The 23,439-nt window shown below is 37.5% G+C and overlaps 1 protein-coding gene across 3 annotated transcripts in view; it reads left to right on the plus strand.

Annotated features, from left to right (window-relative positions):
* The window catches only part of FCHO2 (FCH and mu domain containing endocytic adaptor 2), a 91,394-nt gene that overhangs the window by 13,003 nt on the left and 54,952 nt on the right, over positions 1-23,439 (plus strand). For all 3 annotated transcript variants that reach the window (XM_065744200.1, XM_065744199.1, XM_065744201.1), the window contains exons 3-8: positions 298-372; positions 2,028-2,169; positions 2,260-2,412; positions 6,652-6,756; positions 13,582-13,680; positions 14,961-15,057. In XM_065744200.1, the coding sequence (XP_065600272.1) occupies positions 298-372; positions 2,028-2,169; positions 2,260-2,412; positions 6,652-6,756; positions 13,582-13,680; positions 14,961-15,057 (671 nt within the window). The remainder of the gene's footprint in view (positions 1-297; positions 373-2,027; positions 2,170-2,259; positions 2,413-6,651; positions 6,757-13,581; positions 13,681-14,960; positions 15,058-23,439) is intronic.

Genomic DNA, 23,439 nt, shown 5'->3' on the forward strand with positions numbered 1-23,439 from the left:
CAGAAAACGTTAGAGGGAGAAGCAGAGGATATAAGAAGGAAAATATTATATTTTGCATGTCTCAGGTCTTTCAGTTTTATTTCAGTTCACTCCAACATTCTGTCACAACGTTCTCAGATTTATTTTTGTTTGTTTGTTTACATACTTAGGAGTTTTTACATATAGTTTTTCAGAGATTGTTAAAAATGGAGTAGTTTTCAACTCAAGTCCTGTGCTTTGCATCTTTGGAATCCGTATTAGTTTCTCTTCAGATACCTTCAAAATTGAAATTACGGTTTTGATCATTTTCTTTGACAGGGCTACAATAGAGGAAGCATATTCAAGATCAATGACAAAACTTGCCAAATCAGCAAGCAATTACACACAACTAGGGTAAGTAAGTGTATATGATAAACAAATGATTAACTGTGTACGTGGTAAAAAGCCAGTTTGATTCTGAATATTTTATTGATGGTGTTGAGGGTGGCATAACTTTGTCATCTTTAAAAATCACTGTCCTTCAACTACTATGCAACCATGCAAGATATTGTGCATCTGTGACAAGAACAAAAGACAGTACAATTCTTTATTCACTGAAGGGAAAAGAAAAAAAAACAGAAACAACCTATCATGGAGGGCCTGTTTGCTCCTCTGTGTTCAGGGTTTCAGGGTTAAATTCTTTTCAGACCTAATAAAGAATTCGACTCACCATTATATACTTCCAAACCTAATAATTATGGGGAGATGAAATTTTATATTTGGGTTATGTCTTATACAAAATAAATAATGTCTGAGAAGGTTTTTTTGGTCTTTTTGTTGTTGTTGTTGTTAGAAAGGTCAGGGCAATAGCTCAGACTTTCTAGATAAGTTTCTTTTTATTTGTAATAATCACATCTAGAATATGGAGTTATCAATGGATACTTTGATGACTTGTTGCTGCTCTTCAGTGAATAGGAACATCAGTGTTTTAAAGGCTATTAAATTGTACCAATTTTTCAGCGGCTTTAATTAGAAAACAGGTAGGAGGGTATCTTCAGATCTGCTCAAGAAATCTGAATTTGAGGAATGACCTGTCCCCCGTTTCTACCAGATGGTTATTCTGTTGCAGTAGATCTCTCCTAGCGACAGTCTTTGCCAGTACATTTTTTCTTTCATCTTGCAGCTGTAATAGTTTACAACAACCAGAAGTGTAGCTAGTCAAGTAATGTTGTTTCTTTGCACTACTATAGTATGCATATAAAAATACTTCGACATATTTAATCTTTGGGCTGTTCTTGCATTCTTCTTGTTCTTGTTCTTTAGCAATGTTCTTGTTCTTTAGGAATAGTATTTATCATTGTATGTGTTGATTGAGAAGTGAACCAGCGTTTACATTTTATCTATATCGACTGTAATGAGGGAAAATCAGAAAGTACTCATGTTATTTGATAGTATGAAGGATGCTCCAAAAGTAATATTATGATGTTGGTAGCATGGCTGTAGAGGTTGAACATTCCCACTTATATTCACTCCATTACACTTTGTTGCTGTATGACACATGGTAGCAGAGGGGCAATCCACTGATGTTCCTCAACACTTAGTGAATGTTTCTGGAGACCAAACAGTGGATATGAGCACAGTGAGGTGATGAGTGGTGTGTTTCAGCAGTAGTGACAGTGGGTCACCTCCACTGGTTCAAATTCTTGCAAGTGTGGCATTCAGGCTCATGTTCATCACTGGTGAAAATGCGTAGCTCATGGTGGTGACTGTGTTGAAAAAGAGTGTTTTGTAATTTGCCCTCTCAAACAATGTTATTGTGCTCCTTATATCTGTTATAGTTTCCAAGGAAATAAATAGGATGTTACTTTCTGAGTGGCTTACTGTACATTTGAAAGATCTAAAAATTACATAATTTATGGCAGTTGTTGGTGTCTTTGTTTCTTTGTTTCAGTTTAGAAACAAAGCTTAATTTCCATAAAGATACTCATTCTGCTTTAGCACTATTGAGCACAGTCTAGTTGATTTTAAGGAAGAAGTCCTGATGAACTTTTTTTTTTTCCTCAACCCAGGACATTTGCACCAGTTTGGGATGTTTTCAAAACGTCCACAGAAAAACTAGCAAGCTGCCACTTGGATCTCGTGCGGAGATTACAAGAGCTAATAAAGGAAGTTCACAAGTATGGAGATGAACAAATTAAAGCTTATAAAAAGGTTATTGATTTTTTTCCTATGCTTGTCCAAAGACTTATTAACATTGAAATTAAATTTATTTGTTTTTGACAACTGTGTAATATTTGACAGACTAAAGAAGAAGTTTCAGGAACATTAGAAGCAGTGCAAAACATTCAAAGTATCACTCAGGCGTTACAGAAGTCAAAGGAAAACTACAATGCAAAATGTCTTGAACAAGAACGTTTGAAAAAGGAAGGGGCAACACCAAGAGAAATTGATAAGGTAGTTCTATAAAGTCTTTTTTAAAATTCATCGTGTTGTCAATCTAATACATTCATGTTGCACTAGCAAGGAAAATGCTCTGAAAGAGTTTAAAATGGGTAAATTGTGGTTATTTTATTATGTAAATTCTTTGAATGCCTTTCTATGTTTTGTTTACACTTCCTTATCTGTTCTAACTTCACTGCAGTTCTCATTCTTTACTCCATGATTGCTTGGATAATATAATTTTCCTTAGTAGCTTTACAGAAATTGTATGTAATTATTTCAGCATCTGTTACATTCTTGGACACATTTTCTTAGGTAAATATTCCAACACTCAATGACTGTACTTGATGTGAATGAGTTAAGAAGAAGGAACTTTTGTTGTCCTTTCAACTGAGACAAAGTAATTATAAGAGTATTTGAAGTCTGTTCCATTGAGAAGAAAAACAAGTTAGCATTACTTTCACAGAACTACAGGAGTTGCAGAATTAATTTAAGTTACATGGACCAAAACCCTTAAGGACAAGTATCCTGGTGCTGTATTCAGCATTGTCCTTGTGTCCTGGGAGAGTTTGATCCATTCACAGAATCATTGAGTGGCTGAGATTTGAAAAGACCTCTGAAGTCATCTGCTGCAATCCTCCTGTTCAACTAGGCACACCAGGACCCAGTAGCCCAGGGGGCTACTGTCATGGCTTTTAAAGGTCTCCAAGGAGAGGGTTCCACAATCTCTCTGGGCAGCGTGTGCTTGTGGTCTATCACTGGCACAGTGTAGAAGTGTTTTCTTTGCCACAGTTTTTGCCAGTTGCTTTTCTTGCCCTGTGGCTGGGTACCACTGCAGTGAGACTTGGGTGCCACTGCTTTACACCCTTCCTTCAAATACACTGATAAGATTCCCCTTGAGCTTTTTCTTCTGGAGGGTGAGTAGCTGCATCTCCCTCATCATGTCATAGAATAACGGAATAGCTGAGGTTGGAAGGAGCCCTTAGTTTCATTCTCCAGTATGTCCTGCACTGAAAAGCCCAACACTGAACACAGCATTTTGGATGCAGCCTCACCAGTACCAAGCAGAGGGTAGGGAACACTGAAAGTTCTTGCTGTTTTAAGGAGACAAGCTAGTAGTAGAAGAAGGTAGTTGTGTTTCCCTGTTTCTGTGTCTTCCCTTTTTTAATCTTAACACCTTTCCCTTTTTCTGTTTCAGTTATCTGATTTGTATAGGAACCTGTTGTTTCTTGAATGATCTTAGTGCCTTTTTTCTGCTATCTTGGTGGATACAAACAAATAACATTTGTTCACTGATGACAAAAATTACCCTGTTGACCGTGCTTTGATTGTTTTTATCTCCAATAAAACCTATTTTTTTCCTGGTTTGTGTTACAAATGGGAGTCCATATTGGATTCTAGATATGTATAAGGATTGTGTGAGACCGCTGATGTTTTCTTGACAGTCTACTGAAATTGTATGCTTTTCTGATCTCTTGAAAATAAATTGAATTTTTTCAGTAGGAAATGTTGACCTGATGGAAGGCTTGCTCTTGAGATGTAACACTGCAATCCCTTGTCTAGTCAGAAACAAACAAACAGAAAGTCTCACTAATGTCTGTTTAGCTGTAGAAGAAAAGAGAGGGGAAACATCGTGGGATAAAGGCAATTTTCTACTGCTTTATACATCTTCCCTGAGCACTTTTTTTATTTTTCAAACAATTAGGGTGTGGTTGATACTCAGATCATGCTTAAAAAAAAGTTTTGGCTGGGAACCAGCAACTGTGACTGTCACATCATTTCTGTCACATCATTATTCAGATTTACACTTGTAGTTTCAATAACATGATAAGGATTGCTTTCATTTATTTTTCTTTTGGCAGAGAATAGTTTTATTATGGTTAGCAGAACATGAAAGATGTTTTTATCAAAATCATACAATAGTCACTTTATTGCAAAGCAGGGAATCCATACCAGTATGCTAAGAGCTTATCATAATACTTTACATTTAGAGATATACTTGACTGAAGAATCTAAGGAAATCCGAAAGCTTGCAATTTTTACTGCAACTGGCAGTGCTAGCTTGTGTAATAATTTCCTGTTGTTCTCTGGCATGTTAACTTCTCTGTTTATAGTGACTTGACAAAAAAACTCTTGACTGATCCTTATTCTTTCAGTTAGTGTTAATCTTCTAAATAGAATTCTAGCAATTGCTGTACCTGAGAGTAGACACTTCCTGTCTTTGGAAAAGATAAGTAGGTAATCATGCAGTGTTCACATGTTTCTTCATTTTGCCTGCCATGCTGAATAATTATTTTGTGGAGGTGTTCTTAAGCACACAACACTCATGATTCTGCTCATAGTCAAACATGATTATCAGAGGCAGAGAATATTTTGCTGGTGTCAAAATCCCATTTATATAGAGCTCAATTACATAGTACTTCATACTATAGACTTTAATGTTTCCCCAGTGAACAAATGCTAATTAGAATTTTCAATTATCTTTCAATGGAAATTGCACAATGAAATAGTCTCCTTCTGGAGTGCATCTTGGTATTAATTCATTGGGAAATTATAGCTAGTGGTCAGCTCTGCAACTCAGTGCAAGTGAGTAGTAATTGCTGTTTTTACTTTGGAAGCAATAGAGTTCATTCGCAAGAAGGTTTCAAAACTAGAATAGTAAACATGCAGTCTTTACTGATGTCATTATCTGAAAATGATTTATGAATTGTTTAAACTAGTGGGAAATTTCAGTGAAAAATAGTCCTCCTGAAAGAAGAAGGCAGAAAAAAGGTGATGAGAATAATATTAAGCTTTTAACTTGGAAATAGCAATTTCAGTGATACCAAAAAGCGTAATCTCATGTTGTACAATTAACACTGAAAATAACTTCTTTTACCAGAAAGAATCATTTTGTTGTTTTCCTGTCCATGTAATATTGTGATTCTCCTGTATTTCCTTTTGTCTTTTAAGAATACAATGTACACAGAAAAATCACAGAATTGTAGGGGGACCTCTGGAGTTCATTGAGTCCAGCCCCCTGCCAAAGCAGCTCCCTAGCCCAGGTTGCACAGGTAGGCGTCCAGGCGGGTCTGGAACGTCTCCAGAGAAGGAGACTCCACCACCTCTCTGTGCAGCTGTGCCACTGCTCCGTCACTGCATTGAGAAGAAGTTCCCACACACATTTGTGCCAAACTTCTCATGTTTCAGTTTGTCCCCTTGTCCTGTCACCACACACTGCTGAGGAGAGCCCGGCCTCATCCCTTTGCCTCTAGCACCTTAGGCATTTATAGATGTAGATCAGATCCCCTATGAGTCTTCTTTTTTCAAGGCTGAACTGACCCAGGTCTCTCAGCCTTTCCTGATAAGGAAGGTGCTCCAGGCCCTTTATCATCTTTGTGGTCCTCCTCTCCTTCCAGGATATGTCTTTTTTGTACTGGAGACCCCAGAACTGAACACAGTACTCCAGGTGAGGCCTCACCAGGGCAGAGTAGAGGGGGAGGATCACCTCCGTCGACCTGCTGACCATGCTCTTTCTAATGCACCCCAGGATACCACTGCCCTTCTTGGCCACCAGGGCACACTGCTGGCTCGCAGCCAACCTGTCATCCACCAGAAAAGTATGGTTTACTACTAAAAAACAGTGAAAAATATCAGTAGCTTGTAAACTCATGAAGTACTACTGTAAACAAATCTGAGCTACTGGAATCTGTCTTATCAGTGTGTTCTACAGAAATTTTATTTTGAAATATGTTCTCTTAATCTGCTTTCATTATTTTTTCCACATTCCTATTTTCCTTCATTCACTTTTAACAGAGAACTGTACCTTCTAGAGAAACAAAAACAAAAGTGTTTGATTCTTTCAGAGCTGTACTGTTTATTCTATATTGTATCCTGGCTTTCTTCCTGGTTTTCTGTTGAATATCTATATATATTTGATGTGTCAGATAAATAGTTAATTTCAGTAATACATGCTTTGAAATACTGATTTAAAAATAAGTATTCTAAGTTAGTCTTAGATGATATGGAGAAAGGATTTAAGTTAGGTAGTTACTCTGTTGCCTTTCTACACACCTTACAAGAAGTTTTAAAACAGAAATCTGTAAGAGCTCAAATATAAGTTGCTTCATAGTAAAAATTTGTTATGATACTTTACTGCTTTAATACACCTCAATATTTTCTTAGATCATTCTAGGCTTTCTCTTAATAATAATATTATAAACCTTGGATCAGATTGTGTGTGTGACAGTTCATGTTTTTTGTATCGATCTGTAGGCAACAGTTAAATCGAAGAAAGCTACAGATACCTATAAACTGTATGTGGAGAAATATGCTGCAGTTAAATCTGATTTTGAACAGAAAATGACAGAAACGGCGCAAGTAAGTGTTATATTAAATGAGGTTCTTTTGAAATGGATTCATATGTTCTGTTTTATCTCTCTGAAGATGCCTTAAATAAAAGCTTTTGAAGAATTGTTTTGAAATAGAATGATCTCCTCTGGAAATTGATGTAAGCTGTACTGTCAAAAGTAATCGGTTTGAAAGACAAACAGTGACAACATGTATTTGATGGAAGTATCCTTGAATGACACACTGGAATGCTAGCATTCCAGAGGGAGTTTCTGAATAAATTTTTAGTGAGCCAAAATTCATTCATAGGAGTTACTGAATCATGTTTTTCTCGTTATCACTCTGACAAAACATTTCAGTAACTACTTGATTAACTGTTTTCCCTTTGGGGCTTATCTGAGGTGGTCAGAAACCCTTGCATTACTCAAATGTCAAATAAATATCTGGAATTTTAAGAAGTTCCACTATACTACAGAAGATAACAGGTTCTCTCTGTGTTTACTCTTGCTGCTCCTTATTAATTTCTTACCCAAAACTCTTGATAGCAGACATTTTCTCATTGTCCCAAATTTCAAAAAAAACCATAACTTACCATTTCTGCTGTTAGTTATGTTTGTTTGACATAATTATTTGTCTAGGGGTTGTGTTTGTTTTTGTTTTTTGATTCAAAAAGCTTTCACAAGATAGAATTTTATTTTTGGTTGGAAATCCTTTGTTCTTCTTAGTTTCAAAGTTTAACTTTTAAGCAGGATGGAATTATGGGGGAAGTTAAGTCATACTTGCATGGTAAATGTAGAAGTAGAAAAGTGTTAGTATTTTCCTTCACTTCGTGGAAATTAAGATTTTGTAGGAAGAAGATACATGTAGATTGATGTATTAAAAGCTGTATTCTTCAAAATTTAATAACTGCTTTGCTGCTTTGAAAACTCATTATAACTTGGTCTTGCTGATCTCTGTATAGTTACTCAACACAGATGATAAAGAAAGGTTACAAAATATACTAAAGCTGTTCACTACAACTCCTATCTAGAAAAAAATAAATGAGAAACGAGTCATTCTCTGCTCTTCCGGTGCAGAGGAGTGTCTTAGGCTGTTCAGATAAACTTATTCTGAAAGCGCCAGCATCTTGAATTGCTGTGGCTTTGTTCTAGGTAATCAGGTAGTAATGTTTTCACTTAGATATCCTCTTCTTTCAGTCTCCACTGAATTCCTTGTATAAATTTTATGTATTTTTCCCTTATGTTATTTATTATCTTTCCCGGTTAAAGTGTTAAAGTGAAATGACTTGTACTGCATGATTTTGAGAGACTGAATTGCAGGTTGTGTTTTTTTGCTGGAATAAACATGGAAGATTGTATTACAGTTACAGAGGGATATAAATATAGTTTGGTTTGTTGTCCAGAAATGGGATTCTACAGAAATTCTTCACACTGAAAGATTTTTTTTTCTCTGAGTAAAACTGTAGTTGCACTATACAATTGCTCTGCAATTGCTAAGAAAAAATGACATCTCTCCTGCAAGCTTGTTAGAAGCTTATTTCCAAACATTGCATTTTAAAACATTTAAATATATTGCATAGCCTATTGGAATCAATCATAATAGATGAATATGCAAAACTTTTTTTTGTCAGCCTGATGTCTTAGCTAGAATTGAATACAGTTGGTTATTTGAACAACTTCAGTGTTGAGCAGTCTACATGTAAATAAAGTTCATTTATTAATTCTTCATTCTGTAAAACTTAATGGAAAATAATGTCTACAGCTTAGAAAAACTGTGTATGCTTAATTGAACAATTACAGATACTGTCAAAGATTTTTTCACTTTTATTATAGAAAAAAAAAGTGACTTTTTTAATGTTCCACTATATCCTTTCAGAACAAAGCGATCTTTCAAAAGCGCAAATAAACCATTTGGTTTATGTCTGTTAATGATTCTACCTGTGATATGAATTATGTAGTCATATTACAGTATTTGTATAGTCCTTGATCAGAACATTTGTGTTATGTGATCTGCAAGGCCAAGATGCCTTCTCTTTCAAAAACTTTAATTATTAAGTATAGAACAGTAAGCAAGAAATAAGGGAACTGTGAGAGGTGAGGAGAAGGAATGAGATAGTACTATCCACTGACATAATAGGTAGAGATCTCTGAATGGATGGTTGTTTTGATATGCATCATAGAGAAGTGTTTAAAGGAGAGTGGTAGTCAGTTTTGCTGAGTATCATGTGGATCTCTAAACTAGCATGAAGAAATCAGCGTTGGCATAATCTCAAAAATTCACTTCGAATTTAGGTAACTATTAGGTATAGAAGCAGGGTGGAAAATCAGGTTAGATGCAAGTGCTAATACCTTTATCATGACTGAGAATAGATATTATAGGCATAGACGGTGGATAGCTTGGAAAGCAAAACAATGTAGTTTATCTAATTAGCAGTCAGTAAAAGTAGTGGCATCATAGAATGGGCTACAGAGGATGACCGTATCTTCTGTAATCCAGAAGGATGGCTGCTGGAAAAAACAAAACAAAACAAAACATTAATCTGCTTCATTGGTGGCTAGAGAGGCATATAAGTGTGGCAAAAGAAGGACTGTTTAAAGGATAGAGATATATAATTTGCCTGAGTTGTGCTTACATTTGTGAATCAGAGTACAAGGAGGTAGGAAATGTAAAAAGATGATCTTCAGAGAACCCTGTAAAACTATAGAGAGAAATTAAAGGTGCTCAGAGTTCGGATGTGGTTGAAAAGACAACTAAGGAAATAGGAAGGAAATCAGGAGAATAGAGATCAGAAGTGAAGAAATATGTAAAGATTAATATGGGTCACTGTTAGGGAGGATTAGAACACTTTTCTTTTTGAGCTAGGAATGGGCCATTGGAGATCATAGAATCACCAAATCACCAAGGCTGGATGAGACCTCTAAGATCATCCAGTCCAAGTGTCCACCTGACAGCAGAATTTCCCATTAAACATCTACATGTTTCTTGAGCACCTCCAGACCTCCAGGGGCAGTGACTCCACCTCCTCAATACAGGACAGACATAAACCTGTTGGAGTGCATCCAGAGGAGTGCCACAAAAATGATCCAAGGGATGGAACACATCTCCTGTGAGGATAGGCAGAGAGAGCTGGGGCTGTTCAGTCTGGAGAAGAGAATGCCCTGTCTCTGAAGACTTTGAAGGAGAGGCTGGATAAGGGCCTGAACAACCTGATCTAGCTGTGCACGTCTGTGTTCATTGCAGGGGAGTTGGACTGGATGACCTTTAAAGGCCATCTAAGGATTGTATGATTCTGGTACCTAACCACAATTTTGGAGAAGTTTTTCCTAACATTCAACCTGAATCTCCACTTTTGCATCTTGAGGTCATTCCTGCTGTCCTATTGCTAGTTACATGGGGGCAGAAGCCAAATCCCACCTCACTTCAACCTCCTTTCAGGTCATTGTAGAGAGCTGAAAGATCTCCCCTGAGCTTCCTCTTCTCCAGACTGAACAATCCCATTTCCCTCAATCACTCGTAAGACATGTGCTCCAGACCTCTCACCAGCTTCATTACTCTTTTCTGAACACACTCAGGGCCTTAATGTCTCTTTTGTAATAAGGGGCCCAAAGCTGAACACGGTATTCAAGGTTCAGCCTCACCAGAGCTGATTACATTGCAGTGGTACAAGCCAGGATGTCATTGGCCTTCTTGGCCACCTGGGCACACTGCTGGCCCGAGTTCAGCCAGGAATCAACCAGCACACTCTGGTCTGTTTCCTCAACACAGTCTTCCAGCTGCTCTGCGCCAAGCCTGTGACATTGCTTAGGGTTGTTGTGGCCCAAGTGCAGGAGCCAGCACTCGATCTTGTTGAGCCTCATCTCATTGACTTCAGCCCTCAACCTTTCTCCCAACTCAGTGTCATCTGCAAACTTACTGAGGGTGCACTCAGTGCCTTTATCCAGGTCATCAATAAAGATATTGAATAGGATGAGCCCCATAAATAACCCCTGTGGAAAACCACTTGTTATTAGTCATCGGTTGGATTTAACTCCATTCACCACCACTCTCTGCGCCTGGCCTTCCAACCAGTTCTTTACCCAGCAAGAGGTGTACCTATCCAAGCCACAGGCTGCCAACTTCTCCTGGATAATGCTGTGGGAGACAGTGTAAAGGCTTTATTAAAGTCTATGTAGACTACATCTACAGCCTTTCCCTTGTCCATCAAGCAGGTCATTCAGTCATAGAAGATCAGGTTAGTCAAGTAGGACCTGTCTTTCATGAGCCTGTGGTGGGTAGGCCTGATCTCCTCGTTTTCCCTATATGTGCCACATGATCTCCCTCAAGGAGATCTCTTCCATAATCTTCTCTGGCACTGGAGTCAGGCTGATGGTCCTGAGTTCCCCACATCCTCCTTACAACCCTTCTTGCAGATGGGAGTCACACTTGCAAGTCTCCAGTTCTCTGGGACCTCCCCAGTTGACCAGGAGGGCTTATAGATGGTGGAAAGCAGTTTGGCAGTCATCTCTGCCAGCTCCCTCAGCATATTCAGCTGTATCCCATCCAGGCCCATGGAGTTGTGGAAGTAGTAGATCTCTAACTATTTCTACCTGAATCATGGGAGGTTTATTCTGCTCCCCATCCCAGACTTCCAGGTCAAGGGGTAGAGTACCCTGAGGATAACTGGTCTGACTTCTAAGACAGATGCAAAGAAGGCATCAAGAACCTTAGTGGTCTTATTTGCTGTTGCATCCAGTAAAGGACAGAGATTCTCTGTAGCCCTTCTCTGACTGTTAATGTATTTGTAAAGAAGATTTTTCTCTTTTACCCATACAGCCAAGTTAAATTCAAGCTGGTCTTTTGCCTTTCTAATTTTCTCCCCGCACATACCTACAACTTATTTGTGCTCTTTCTGAATTGCCTGTCCCTTCTTCTACAGGAGGTACATTCTGTTTTTCCCCCAGAGCCTCAGGAAAAGCTTTTTGTTCATCCCACTAGTCTTCCTCCCCATAGGCACATCTGGAGGATCAGGGGGACAGCCTGCTTCTGTACCTTTAAGACTTCCTTCTTGAGGGGGGGACCAGCTTTCTTGAACCCCTTGACCCTTCAGGACTGAATCCCAAGGCACCCTCCCTGTCAGCATCCTGAACAGTTCGGAGTCTACCCTCTGGAAGTCTAAGGTAGCAGTTTTACTGTCCCCTTCCCTAACTTCATTGAGAATCAAGAATTCTACAGTTTTGTGGTCACTCTGTCCTAGACGGCTCCCAACCTCCACATCTCCCATCAGTCCTGTTCTGTTTGTGGATGGCAGGTCTAGTGGGGCACCTCTCCTGGTAGACTCTCTTGCCAGCAGGAATTAATCTTCCATATATTCTAGAGACCTCCTAGACTGCTTCTTCTGCACTGCATTGTATTTCCAACATATATCAGGAAGGTTGATGTCCCCCACAAGAACAAGGCCTGGTAATCACACAACTTCTGCCAGCTGCTCACTGAGCATCACATTAATTTCTTCTTCCTGGTTAGCTGGTCTGTAACAGACCCTCACCAGCATGTCAGTCTTGTTGGTTCTCCCCCTGATCCTTACCCATAGAGAATCAACTTTATCATTCGCTGCCCCAAGATCACTGGCACTGAAACACTCTCTAACATAGCCATGCAACCACTCCTTCTCCCTTCCCTGTCCTTTCTGAGGAGTTTATCAACATCCATTGTGGCACTCCAGTCATAGGAGTGATCCCACCATGTTTCTGTAATGGCAGCTAATTCATAGTTGATCTGCTGTACAGTAGCTTCCAGCTCCTCCTGTTTGTTGCTCGTGCTATGTGTGTTGGTATAGATGCACTTCAGCCGAGCCTCTCACCTCACCCCTCATCCTATCATTCCCCTCTGCTAATCTCTAGCAGGCCTGTTTTTATTCCATTACCTTCATGTCTAGGTTAAAGCCTTCTCAGCAAGTTCTGCCAGCTTCTGGGTAAAGATCCATTTCCTCCTGTGAGAAAGGTGAGACCCATCAGCAGACATCAGGCCAGGTGCCAAATAAACTGCCCCATGGTAAAGCAACAACAAAACAAAATTGTTCTGATTGCACTAGCCTCTCAGCTGTGTATTTATGAGAATGATTTTCCTGCTCCCCTTCGTATTGCTCCCCGCCACTTGAGGGATAGAGGAAAATGTGTCCTATACACACTCTGTCCACTAAGTGCCCCAGTCCCCTTAAGTCCCTTATGGTAGTCCTCAAAAAAGAAAATGTTTGCAGTGCTTTTAGAATGCTTATCGGAAATCTGGGTATGGTGAAACAGTGGAAAGAATTGCAGACAAATTACAAAGGTTACATGTGGTCAATTTAAAGATCAAATGAATGAAGCAAAGTAGAAGAAAGGAGTTGGATTTAACTGAAAGGAAAAAAAAAGAAACCAAACCCAAAATCCAAATATCTGTTGTGACCAGAAGGAAAGAGAGGGTGCTGAGGAGGTGCAAAGCAGATCTGGAAATAGAATCACTGGAATTAGATAAAAAAGCAGATTAAACTTTTCAGTAATGCAAGTAACAGAGAAAATAGATTCTTTTTAGAACAACCTTCAACCCCATTTTTTCTTAGTTAAAAAAGGTCAGATTTTTTGAAAGAACAAGGTTGTTGAAAGTTTAAAAAGACAGTGAAAAAGCTTGGTAATGGGTCCAAAAGGGTATATTAAGAAACATATTATTTTTGCAATTCATGGATTTTTGCACCTCTCTGTGTTAAAAACCATAATAATTGTAATAATGATCTGAAAAAAATTGTTGATTTTTTGTTGTTGTTTAGAATATGTAATTATTGTAGTTTAAGGCTTAGCATTTCAGTAATTGTTACCAATAATGACTTGTATTGGTTTACAGAAGTTTCAAGACATTGAAGAAACGCATCTTCTTCATATGAAAGAGATTATAGAATCATTGTCAAATACCATAAAGGATACCCATTTACAAATAGGAGAGGTAATTTTTATATTATCATTTGTTTATTTTGATTAAGCTATGTCTTTTTCTTAACTACTACTAAACAGAACATTCTTTACTATGTTGTGGATCACATCTTAAAATCAGCAGTAACCTTTTAATCCAAAAGAAGATAAATAATAATGAACCAGAGGATTTAAAATACTGTCAAGGAGTTTTGGTTCTTTTTACTGAATGTATGAAACACTGTGTGCTGAACTTGTTTTTCAGCTGTCTGAAGGAAATTTGACTGCCTGTCAAATAGCTATTTAAATCCTTTGAGATATGTGTATATTTTTCTTCAGGCATTTCTGAAATTTCTTACTGAGTGGGTCAGCTCTGGTTTTGTTTACTGTACTGGAAATCTATTTCATCTCTTAAATTCAACATGAACCAAAAATTTTACAGCTTTATTGTTTCACTCATAAGTTTGGAATCACAAATCTTATAGTATTCTGTAAAAACTTGTTAGGATGAATCACTGAGTTTTATGCTAAGAAAACAGAAAGGATTTTGACAATTTGAAGAATGTTTCATACACTTTTGGTTTTGTGTACAAAAGGTCTTTTGTTTTAGAAGAAGCTTTGAAGTACATTTTCTTCAGATGCAGATTGGTTTAACTAACAATCCTTATAAAATATCTACTTTTTAATATGTTGCAGTACAGGTTTATTTGAGTGCTTTGTTTGAGTCACTGTTTTTCTTAGTATTTAGTTTTTTGCTCATGAATGGTAGTCACAAGGGTTGTGCTATTTGTTTCTTAGGCAAATATGTACTGCCTTATTTGAAAAACTTCCTATTAACAGCATGTGGTTGTTCCTTTGCCAGACCAAAAACAGTGTAACAGTAGTGCATTTACTGAAGCAGGTGGGACGTGTGATAATAGAGCAGTAACTGTTCACACCCTCAACTGGTGCTGGTTTGAGGGACATCTTGTCTTCCTGCCATGGAACATGTTTTTGACAAATCTAGAAAATGGTGGAAAAGTAGCTTAGGAAGAAGAAGTAGAAGTAAATCTTACACCTGACATCTGGCTGGATTCTTTAATTTTCCATTAATGTCTGTGATGTCTGTATTGTAAACACATTTGCAACTCCTAAAACAATAAAGGGATTTCCTTAATAAAATACCTGTTAATTTTTGGAAGTTCTTTGTTATATTTTATAGGGAAATATTATGACGTTAACTCTATTGTTAAAACAAAACACTTCTAAGGTAAAAAAATACATTAATTAAAATGTGTTTTGTTTTGTTTTTTGGTTGTTGGTTTTTTTTTTAAGGTACATGAAGAGTTTATTAATAACATGACAAATACTACAGTTGAGAGTTTAATACAGAAATTTGCTGAGTCTAAAGGAACTGGCAAGGAAAGACCAGGTAAGAGATTAAATATAACAGAGGAAGAAATGTTAATTTAAAAATTGTAGGTTTCCGCCCCTCAAATAATGTCAAACCCTATATGTATAAAGTGCTATCGTTGTAAGGTACTTATATTTTGAATTCTCAGAATTTGTTCACTTTGATGTTAAATGTTTCTGAGAAATTTGATAAGCAGTTTATTGTGCATTTGTAGGGCTTGTGTTCATAAAGCATAACAGTTTGTAGCTCTGAGTCTCTCAGTGTAGATCTTTGAGGAGGCTTTTAAACTATGCTGTTCCTTGACACAAACTTCTTTGTGCTGTGTCCTTACGCATAAATTTTATTTCCTAAATGTAATCCAAATTTATTGATATATTCGGAACAGATGTATGTGAAGTTGGTTACAAAATGTTATAACAGTTGCAGTGGTTTGTTTGGTTAGCTTATAAACTCTTTTATAATAGATAATTTTTATAATAGATTATACCTTGGAGATTGTTTCTTTACCTAATGTCAGACTAAGTAGTACTTTCTGAAAGTATTACTTGTTGGATGTGTTGTGTAAGGCTTTCCTCAGCTGGCAGAAAAAGACAAGTTCTCCAGACTGTGCATATAACATTACAGGAAAAATACTGAGTTCCGTTTAATAATAAAACATGAGTATGTGATCACAGGTTGTGTGAACACAGGAATTTAGTTTTGTAGTGTTGAGAGTACTGTCTAGCATCTTAAGGTTTTCTCAGGGCAGGGATGTGCACAACAGAGTAGCTCTTGAGTTCCTCTGAATTAACTGAATTATTAAGAATGGTGACCAAATATAACATTGTTTCATATTCACTTTGTAATGCTGATACCACAGTGGGCTGAGGTAAGATTGTGTGTGGAACAGTTGTCAAATGTTTGTCAAGAAAAATGTGTGGAACAGTTGTCAAACAGTTGTCAAGAAAAACGGTGAGCTTCAGGAGTTCTGATTCAGTTGGACTGCAGAAATTTGAAAGACTCGATGCACATCCAACTGCTATCATGTAGCAGTCTCATGCCAGTCCCTACCTCGTGTAGGGAACCTGCTTTGGCAGAGGGGTTGGACTCAAATGGTCTCTTGAGGTCCCTTCCAACCCCTATGATTCTATGATTCTATGCCAGACAAACACTGCTTGGTGTGTCCTGCCAGAGCCAGACAGTAACAGCATTAGGTATTGGAACATGTGAAAGTAAAACATTTCTAGTAAGGGATGGATCACTCAAATTATGCAGTAACAGATGTTATGGGTGATGAGTGGAGTTTTGTCCTGTAATTGCAATCTGGATCAGAAGCTTGTAAAATTTGTAAACGATGTTGACCTCACTGTATTAGCATTGCAAACATCTCTTCTTGTTCTGCTGCTGTTAATATATCATCCGTTTGGTAAAATAAAAAGACCCATCCGTTTAACAGAAGAATGTCCTAACAGGAGGGCTCTGCGCCCGTTCCCACTGGGGAGCCGTGATAGCTGCTGGGATAAGAGTCACGTTGGTATCGGTCAGCATCACTGACTGGGTGGGGGCCACATCCACTCCTGCGCTTCCGGCGGTAGCTGGTCTCAGTGAGCTGCCCAGGCAGAGGCTGGCTCAGGCAGGCTTGTGCTCTTCTTCCCATTTTCCGACAGATCAGAGGGCCGTGCAGCAACAGGGAATGGAGATGGGCATTCTCTCGCCCTGTGTAGCCTCTTCCCACACCCGGGACAGGGTTGAGCCGGAACAGCATAAGCTTGCCTAGGCTTTTTACAGTCCTTTTGCAGTCCTTTTGTACATGACCAGGTTCTTCTCTAAAGCACCGTATTACACTGTGGTAGCAGCAATGTTTCTGCCTCCTGTCCCCTTCAAACCATTGTCAGGAGGGAAAAAGTTCTGTTTGCCCACCAGATTTACTGAACCAGGATCGAACTGATCTCTGGGAGCAGCAAGCAACATGGGCAGGGCAGAGGGCGGCAGCGGAGTGGCTTGAGGAGGGGGGGGTACAGAGCAGATGAAGCAGGGGGTCTCAAAGGAGTCATATCAAAGGAGGATTCCCCCTCTATACCAAGGGAAGGAGCACACAATTTAGATTCCTTAGATTTAAGAATCTCAAAGACAGTTCTCCAAGGGGTTAAAAGTTTCTGCACATCAGAATTGCCTCGAGTGGCTGCATCCCACAACTTAACCCCAGCTCAATCCCATAATTCTAGCGTAAAAATGGTGGAAGAATCCTTATTGAGGATTTTATCCTGTACCCACCGCAAGATGAGTTTTAAGTCAGCGTTAGGAGTCTGTTCATGCTTTTGAGATTAAATCCCTCATAATATAAAAAACATCCCGCTCTTCACAAGATGTTTGATTTCTCATAGTCAACCCAAGCTCATCTACCAATCATGAGGAGGTGATTGTACAGATCCGTTTTCCTGCTTCCTTTCAGCAGCTGATTCTAGGATTCTTGGGGTCTTGCAGCTAGTCTATGCTAAGCCCCGAATGTTGGGGTCACCATTTGCTGCAGTGAAGGGGCAGGAGCCCAGCTTGTTGCAAGTGAACGTTCGTTTATTAAGCAACAACTCAAAGCTTATATACACAGAAAGGCAACGTGTGTTAAGATCTGATTGGGCAAAGGTTACATTCCTTAAGGTTAAACATCATAACAATACAAAGCACTCCTAGTCGTCTAAATGAGCAGTTCCCTATCGCCTTCTGTTACAGTGTCCTGTTTCTTTTCATTCCTCAAACGTGGTTATCTCGACCTTGTCAGCTTATCTTTACACAGCCTGAATCCAGGGCTTGTGGTCAAATTGTTGCATAGCTAACAGCTCTATCTGGCTCACACTCTTGCCATTACCCACAATGGCTTCTGAGATAAATCAGTGTATTTACTGTACAAAACAAATGTAGAAAAAGAGTCTTATAACAGTTGATTTTAAGATTCTGGTCCTCAGTATTATTGAAAGGAATAGTTTAATAATCTTCAGTAGTATGTAGGTCTTTCCTATTATTTTGAAGCCAGTATACTGAATTACTTGGTGTGACACATTCTGAGATACTGAATATTAGAATTAAATGTAATGCATAACAAAACATTTTAGTTTATTTAGTATATTGTAATTATAATACCTTTCAGCAGAGTTGACTTTCCAATTTCTACAGACACAAGTGTAAATATGAATCTAAAAGGAAGTACCATAGGCAGACTGTTCTACTGTGTGAATTATAAATGATTTACAGGTGTTTTATTTATTTATTTATTTATTACAATTATTTTCCTTAATTCTCATCTGCGTATATGTGATTTCTCACTGTGTAATGATGTCCTTTATACAAGATTATGTGGGCTCCCTCTGGTGGCTGATTTCTGTTACCTGAAGTCTTACTATACTTGGACTAGAAGTGTTTAATGCACTGGTTTTCTAGTCCAAACATTTCTCTTAAACAGTAACTAAGTGACCTGTTCAGCTTTATCACCTAATTCTTAACTTACTTCAAATTTATTTTAAAAAGAGCACAATATTTGAAGTTCTATTCATTATTTATTTTCTACTCTTATTCAGTGTTAAAAAATAGCCACATACATTGAGTTGCACATTTTTAATCTAAATTGAAAGAGAAATCCCTTAAATGTAAAACCTTGGCAAAGAGAAAGAGAGATGTGAGGAGTAAACAGTGAGACGTGTTCAGAATTAATACATTCTCTGAACTAATTTCTGAAGTTTATTTCTTGGTGCTATTAGGCCTAATAGGATATTTGAAGTTGAACTTGGTTGGAAGATACTTTTGACTCACGGTGTTTATGTTTATTTTATGGACATTGCTAGCCACTAAAGATGAATCTATTTTCCATTTGAAGATAAATTACTGATTCATGTTCTTTGGAAAATTTATTTATGGCATGTCAGAAAATGTCTGGTTTTTTTCCACCCAATTAGATGTTAAATTGATATTGGAGTTTATATAAATTCTGTATTTGTGGAATGTACTTATTCTGCAAATAATTTATTTATATTATGCCAGATTTGTGATATATCATTGACTTTATTTATTTATTGTGCTAGTCTTTTATAAAAAATCTGTTTTGTTCCAGAATCAGAAACTTCTAGGAAGCACGAGCTCACATTCTTCCAAGATATTATCCTTGAATTGTAAGGATAATATATACTGTGTGTAAAGATACATCCTGTATAACTGTAGATAGTCATGAATGTTTTCCCATTTTTATACTGCTCTTCTTTGTACAAAACTGACTGTGTATGTTTGTGCTTGTATTAGCTTTCGCCCAACACATACTTTATCCAGAAACTAGCTTTGAAAGCCGAAAGAGAAGACAGCTGTACTGCATTGTCCAAACAAAAGCTAAATTTAGCCTTCTTTCATTAATTTGTTCTCATCTTATTGCTAGTGGTTGTTGGTAGTTTATTAAATTATTGTTCTTATTTTTGCAGTTTTCTTAAAAACTGAATAAAGAGCAAAACAAGGATTGTATTGTAATACAGAGAACAACAGAAAGCCAAAATCCTTGCTGGCTGCATAACCATCCAATAAAACAATCATCCACAGATGGCAACTAACTATGTATGCTGTACTATTATTTAGTGTGAGAGATGTGCTCGATCATCTCTTCACTGTCATACCGAAATATTAATTGATCTTGTGCTAGTTTGACCCATCTTGCACAATTATAATTAGCTAAGAAATTATATTCTTTCCAACTCTGTGTCCTTACCTCTGTAAGCAGACAGTGAAAATCTGACAAAGAGGAGTCAGCCACCTGCACTATTACAGCATAAACATCTAGAATTTATTCTGTGAAAAAAGCAAAAGCCTATAAAAATGCTTGTCATCTGTAAAAATACTTCTCCTGTCAATTACTATTCACCCAATAAACTTGAATGGCAAGAGGTGTTAGAAAACTGCATTTGCTGAAGCATTGTAAAATTGGTGCAAGCAATTCATCCACTCTTTCTACAGAAATAATTGAGAGTATTTCCTGTCCACAATTGCCGTGGATCAGCCATCACTGGCTCTTGCACATTTTCCTTGTCCCGCTCATCCTTTTAGATACTGGGAATAACAGTGTAAGGTCTTTTCATTAAATGATGCTTCTGTAGATAATGGGGTTCAGAAAGGACAGGTGTATTCTCTTCATTCCTTTTTCTTCCTTCAACAGTGCCAGAAATTCCGAATTTGGACAGTAATTAAGTAGTAATCCTAGTAAATTAATGTTTGGTCTGTATCTTTTTGGAGCTTGTGAAACCTATTCTGCTTTATTAAGCAGTGCGGAAAAAAAAAAATGTTCTCAAGGTTTCCTGGTTACTCCAGTCATCGGGAGTTTAAATTGCAAATGTAGACATTAACTCAGAATATATACATTTTTTAAAAGCTTTTTGAAATATGTTTCTCAGGGAAAGCTTTCAAGTAGTCTAGAGTGACTTTTAACAGCTATCATGGTAAAATCTTCAATACCTATAAAGATGGAAAAAGATCAGAAAAACGTATGTAAGTGTTATTGTCAGTGTGCTGGTGATCCTTGACTGATCTGGCAGCTCTGATTCTGGAGTGCTAGCCAAGTTTCTATCTTAAAGTCTTAAAAAATAATGATTTATTTAGGTATGCTATTCCTGCTGAAAGCAGTGTGGGAATTTCAGAGACTACAAAACTGTTTACAAACCATTATGTTTACTGCTTGGATTATAATCAAAGCAGTTTAATCTGGATTCCTTAGAAGCTCATTATTGCTGCCAGCATTGCCTGTTACCAGAATTGTATTCGAATTCAGAATTGCTTCAAAGCTTCAATTTAGTAAACACTTAAAAAACAAATTTTACCTAGGCTTTAATTCAACTGGCTCCGTTAACTCAACTGAGTTGTAGATTATTTGATGTATTATGTTGCTGTCTATTGGCTGTGGTGGGGATTAGTGCAAAGCTCAAGTGGGAGTTTATGACATGCTATTAGGCCTTCACCAGTTGCTTATGTGGACATTTTAAACCTAAATGCCTGTGAAGCACTACTTAGTTATTTTTTCCACAGTGACTGCAAGAGTATTAAAGTGAGTTGCGCAGTAGCTGCAAAGCTAGTGCAAAGTAACGAGCATAGTATTAATGCACAGATCGACTAACTTCATATTGTTAGTATTTTGTGTTAAACTACATGCTGCATCTAGTGAAGAAGTGAACAAGATGCAAAGAGTAGACAAAATGACATTAGGAACAACTGTATTCTCCAAAATTTCAAAAGTAATTTAGTTCCCATTGATTGAGAAGCAAAATAAGAACTGTGGAGTACTGAAGCTTTGATTAAAGCTGCTAGCTTTTTATGTTCTTCAATAATAAACTCTGCTTTGAGAGGAGGACTTGAAACACTGCTGGGTGTGGCGGTGGTGTTTTCCGCAGGTTTGCTTCATAGCATAATAGCTTATAGCTTTTATAAAAACACTTTTCTCGGGAACTAAACAACAACAAAGTGCATGGAAGTGAAACAGAACATGGCAGAACTAATTTTTGAACAGCTCTGCATGACATCTTTGAGCTTCTTTTCCACAAGGACTTATAACAAAGCAAGTATTTCTTTGTTGCTCTTACAATTTATTTTCCTTATATTTCCTGTAAATATTGTGAATAACTTAATGCTGACAGCCATTGTGAATAGGTACATAAATAGCCAGAAGTGTCTTAGTTTTTCAAAGCCTGTGTCCATACGTAATTCTACACAGAAGAATAACAGGAGAATGACTTTAGTTTTCAACAGTGACAGTATCAAAGAGATTTAGGAAAATATTCTTTGTAAAGGAGGTGGTTTATTTCAGAAGTTAATGGAAGAAATAAAGTGTGGATGTCTTTTAGGATTACTCTAAGAAGCTTAAAGTAACTCCTGTGTGGCCTTTTTTTTAAAGTATATATATTTTCTAAGCGATTGAGCATTGTTTTCAAGGAAGAGGTGCAAGCTCAGCGTGTCTTCATTACTGTCCTAGGGCTGTCTTTGATTTGCCTGCTAAAACTAGGTCCTTTCTTTGACAAAAAGTTTGCCACGGCTGTTGTGAACTTCAGGAAGCCTCATCTGCCAGCATAGGTTTTTAATAATTATATATACCTCACTTGAAAACTTGTTTTAATTGAAAGAAAATAAACTATTTATTTTAAATGGGCTGTCTGGAGAATTATGAATGTACAGGTTTTTCTCCCAGTACCTGTGGAAGATTGGTAGCATTGCACCGAATTTGTCAACCAACTGGAAATCTAACATTATTTGACAGCCTGGGCTATAAATGTGGTTCTCTGAGGAAGTTTGTTGAGCTTTTTGCTTTAGGGTGATTGTGTTTTAAGTAGAATCGAGAACAATTCATATCCAAAAACAGTAATCATTTCTGTTGTAGCTTCTTCATTGGATAAATAGCGTTATCATAACTTGTGCTTCTGAATTTGAAAGTTGGGTCATCCTTTCCTGCTGTGTGAAAAATTGTACCCCTTCTGTCTAAGGAAGAGAAGTTGATCCAGTTGGATAAATATTCACTTCTCCCAAGATAATCAGGGAAATCAGGAACTGGATGTGATGCCAAAAAAAAAAAAAAAAAAATCTGTAAAACAACCATAAGCTCAGCTGCAGTCGATGGAAAGAGCAGTGGAAGAGCATAAAGAAGCGTACTTCGTTGATGTGTCAAAACAAACCTAGTGATGACAGTAAGAGATTACCTAAAAATAACGCTTTAAAATGCTTTCACCTCTCCATTTGGGCTCATTCCGTTGTTAGGAGTTCTTTGGACTTCTTTACAATTCTGTGATTTCTTTCACAGATCTAGCTCAAGCACTGAAATGAAATATAAGTATGTTCAGCAGCAGGTGGGGTGGGGGAAATGAAATGTACCTCTGAAACTGATAAACAACTATAGATGCTATAGAGAAAAGCTTGGACTTTGTAAGGTGAAGAAGTGTCATGTTTACTTGAATTTTCCTATGACAAACAAAAACAGCTGCTGGCAGAGGCGGATGCTATTTTTGGGCTGTGGGAACAAAGCAATATTCATTGCAGTAACTTAAGTACGAAAAATGTACTAATAAGAGTCCTCAGAAAATGAAGTAATGGGCAGGATAGCTGCTGCTATGATAGTAATTAAAGGGCTGTTAAACATCTGAGAATAGAAATAACATTGTGAGAAATACTTTGTGCTAGTACAGTAATACCAGTCATATAAATAGTGTAACATTATATGGAATTAATACTGAGGGGAATTGAGGGTTTTTTATTTGTTTGAGACGTTTCTCTTTTAAGGTATAAGAGGTTCTCCTGGACACAAATGTCAACTAAGTAGCCTTTTCAAACTTGATTTTCATAGCAAGCAAAATTGGAAGAAGTATACTTTTTTTTTTTTTAACTTTCAGAAGATAACGTTTACCAAATAAGAAAAAAAAG

The sequence above is a fragment of the Cyrtonyx montezumae genome, unplaced genomic scaffold (assembly GCF_038088225.1).
Source record: "Cyrtonyx montezumae isolate F1298 unplaced genomic scaffold, pur_monq_1.0 scaffold_30, whole genome shotgun sequence".
NCBI lineage: Eukaryota > Metazoa > Chordata > Aves > Galliformes > Odontophoridae > Cyrtonyx > Cyrtonyx montezumae.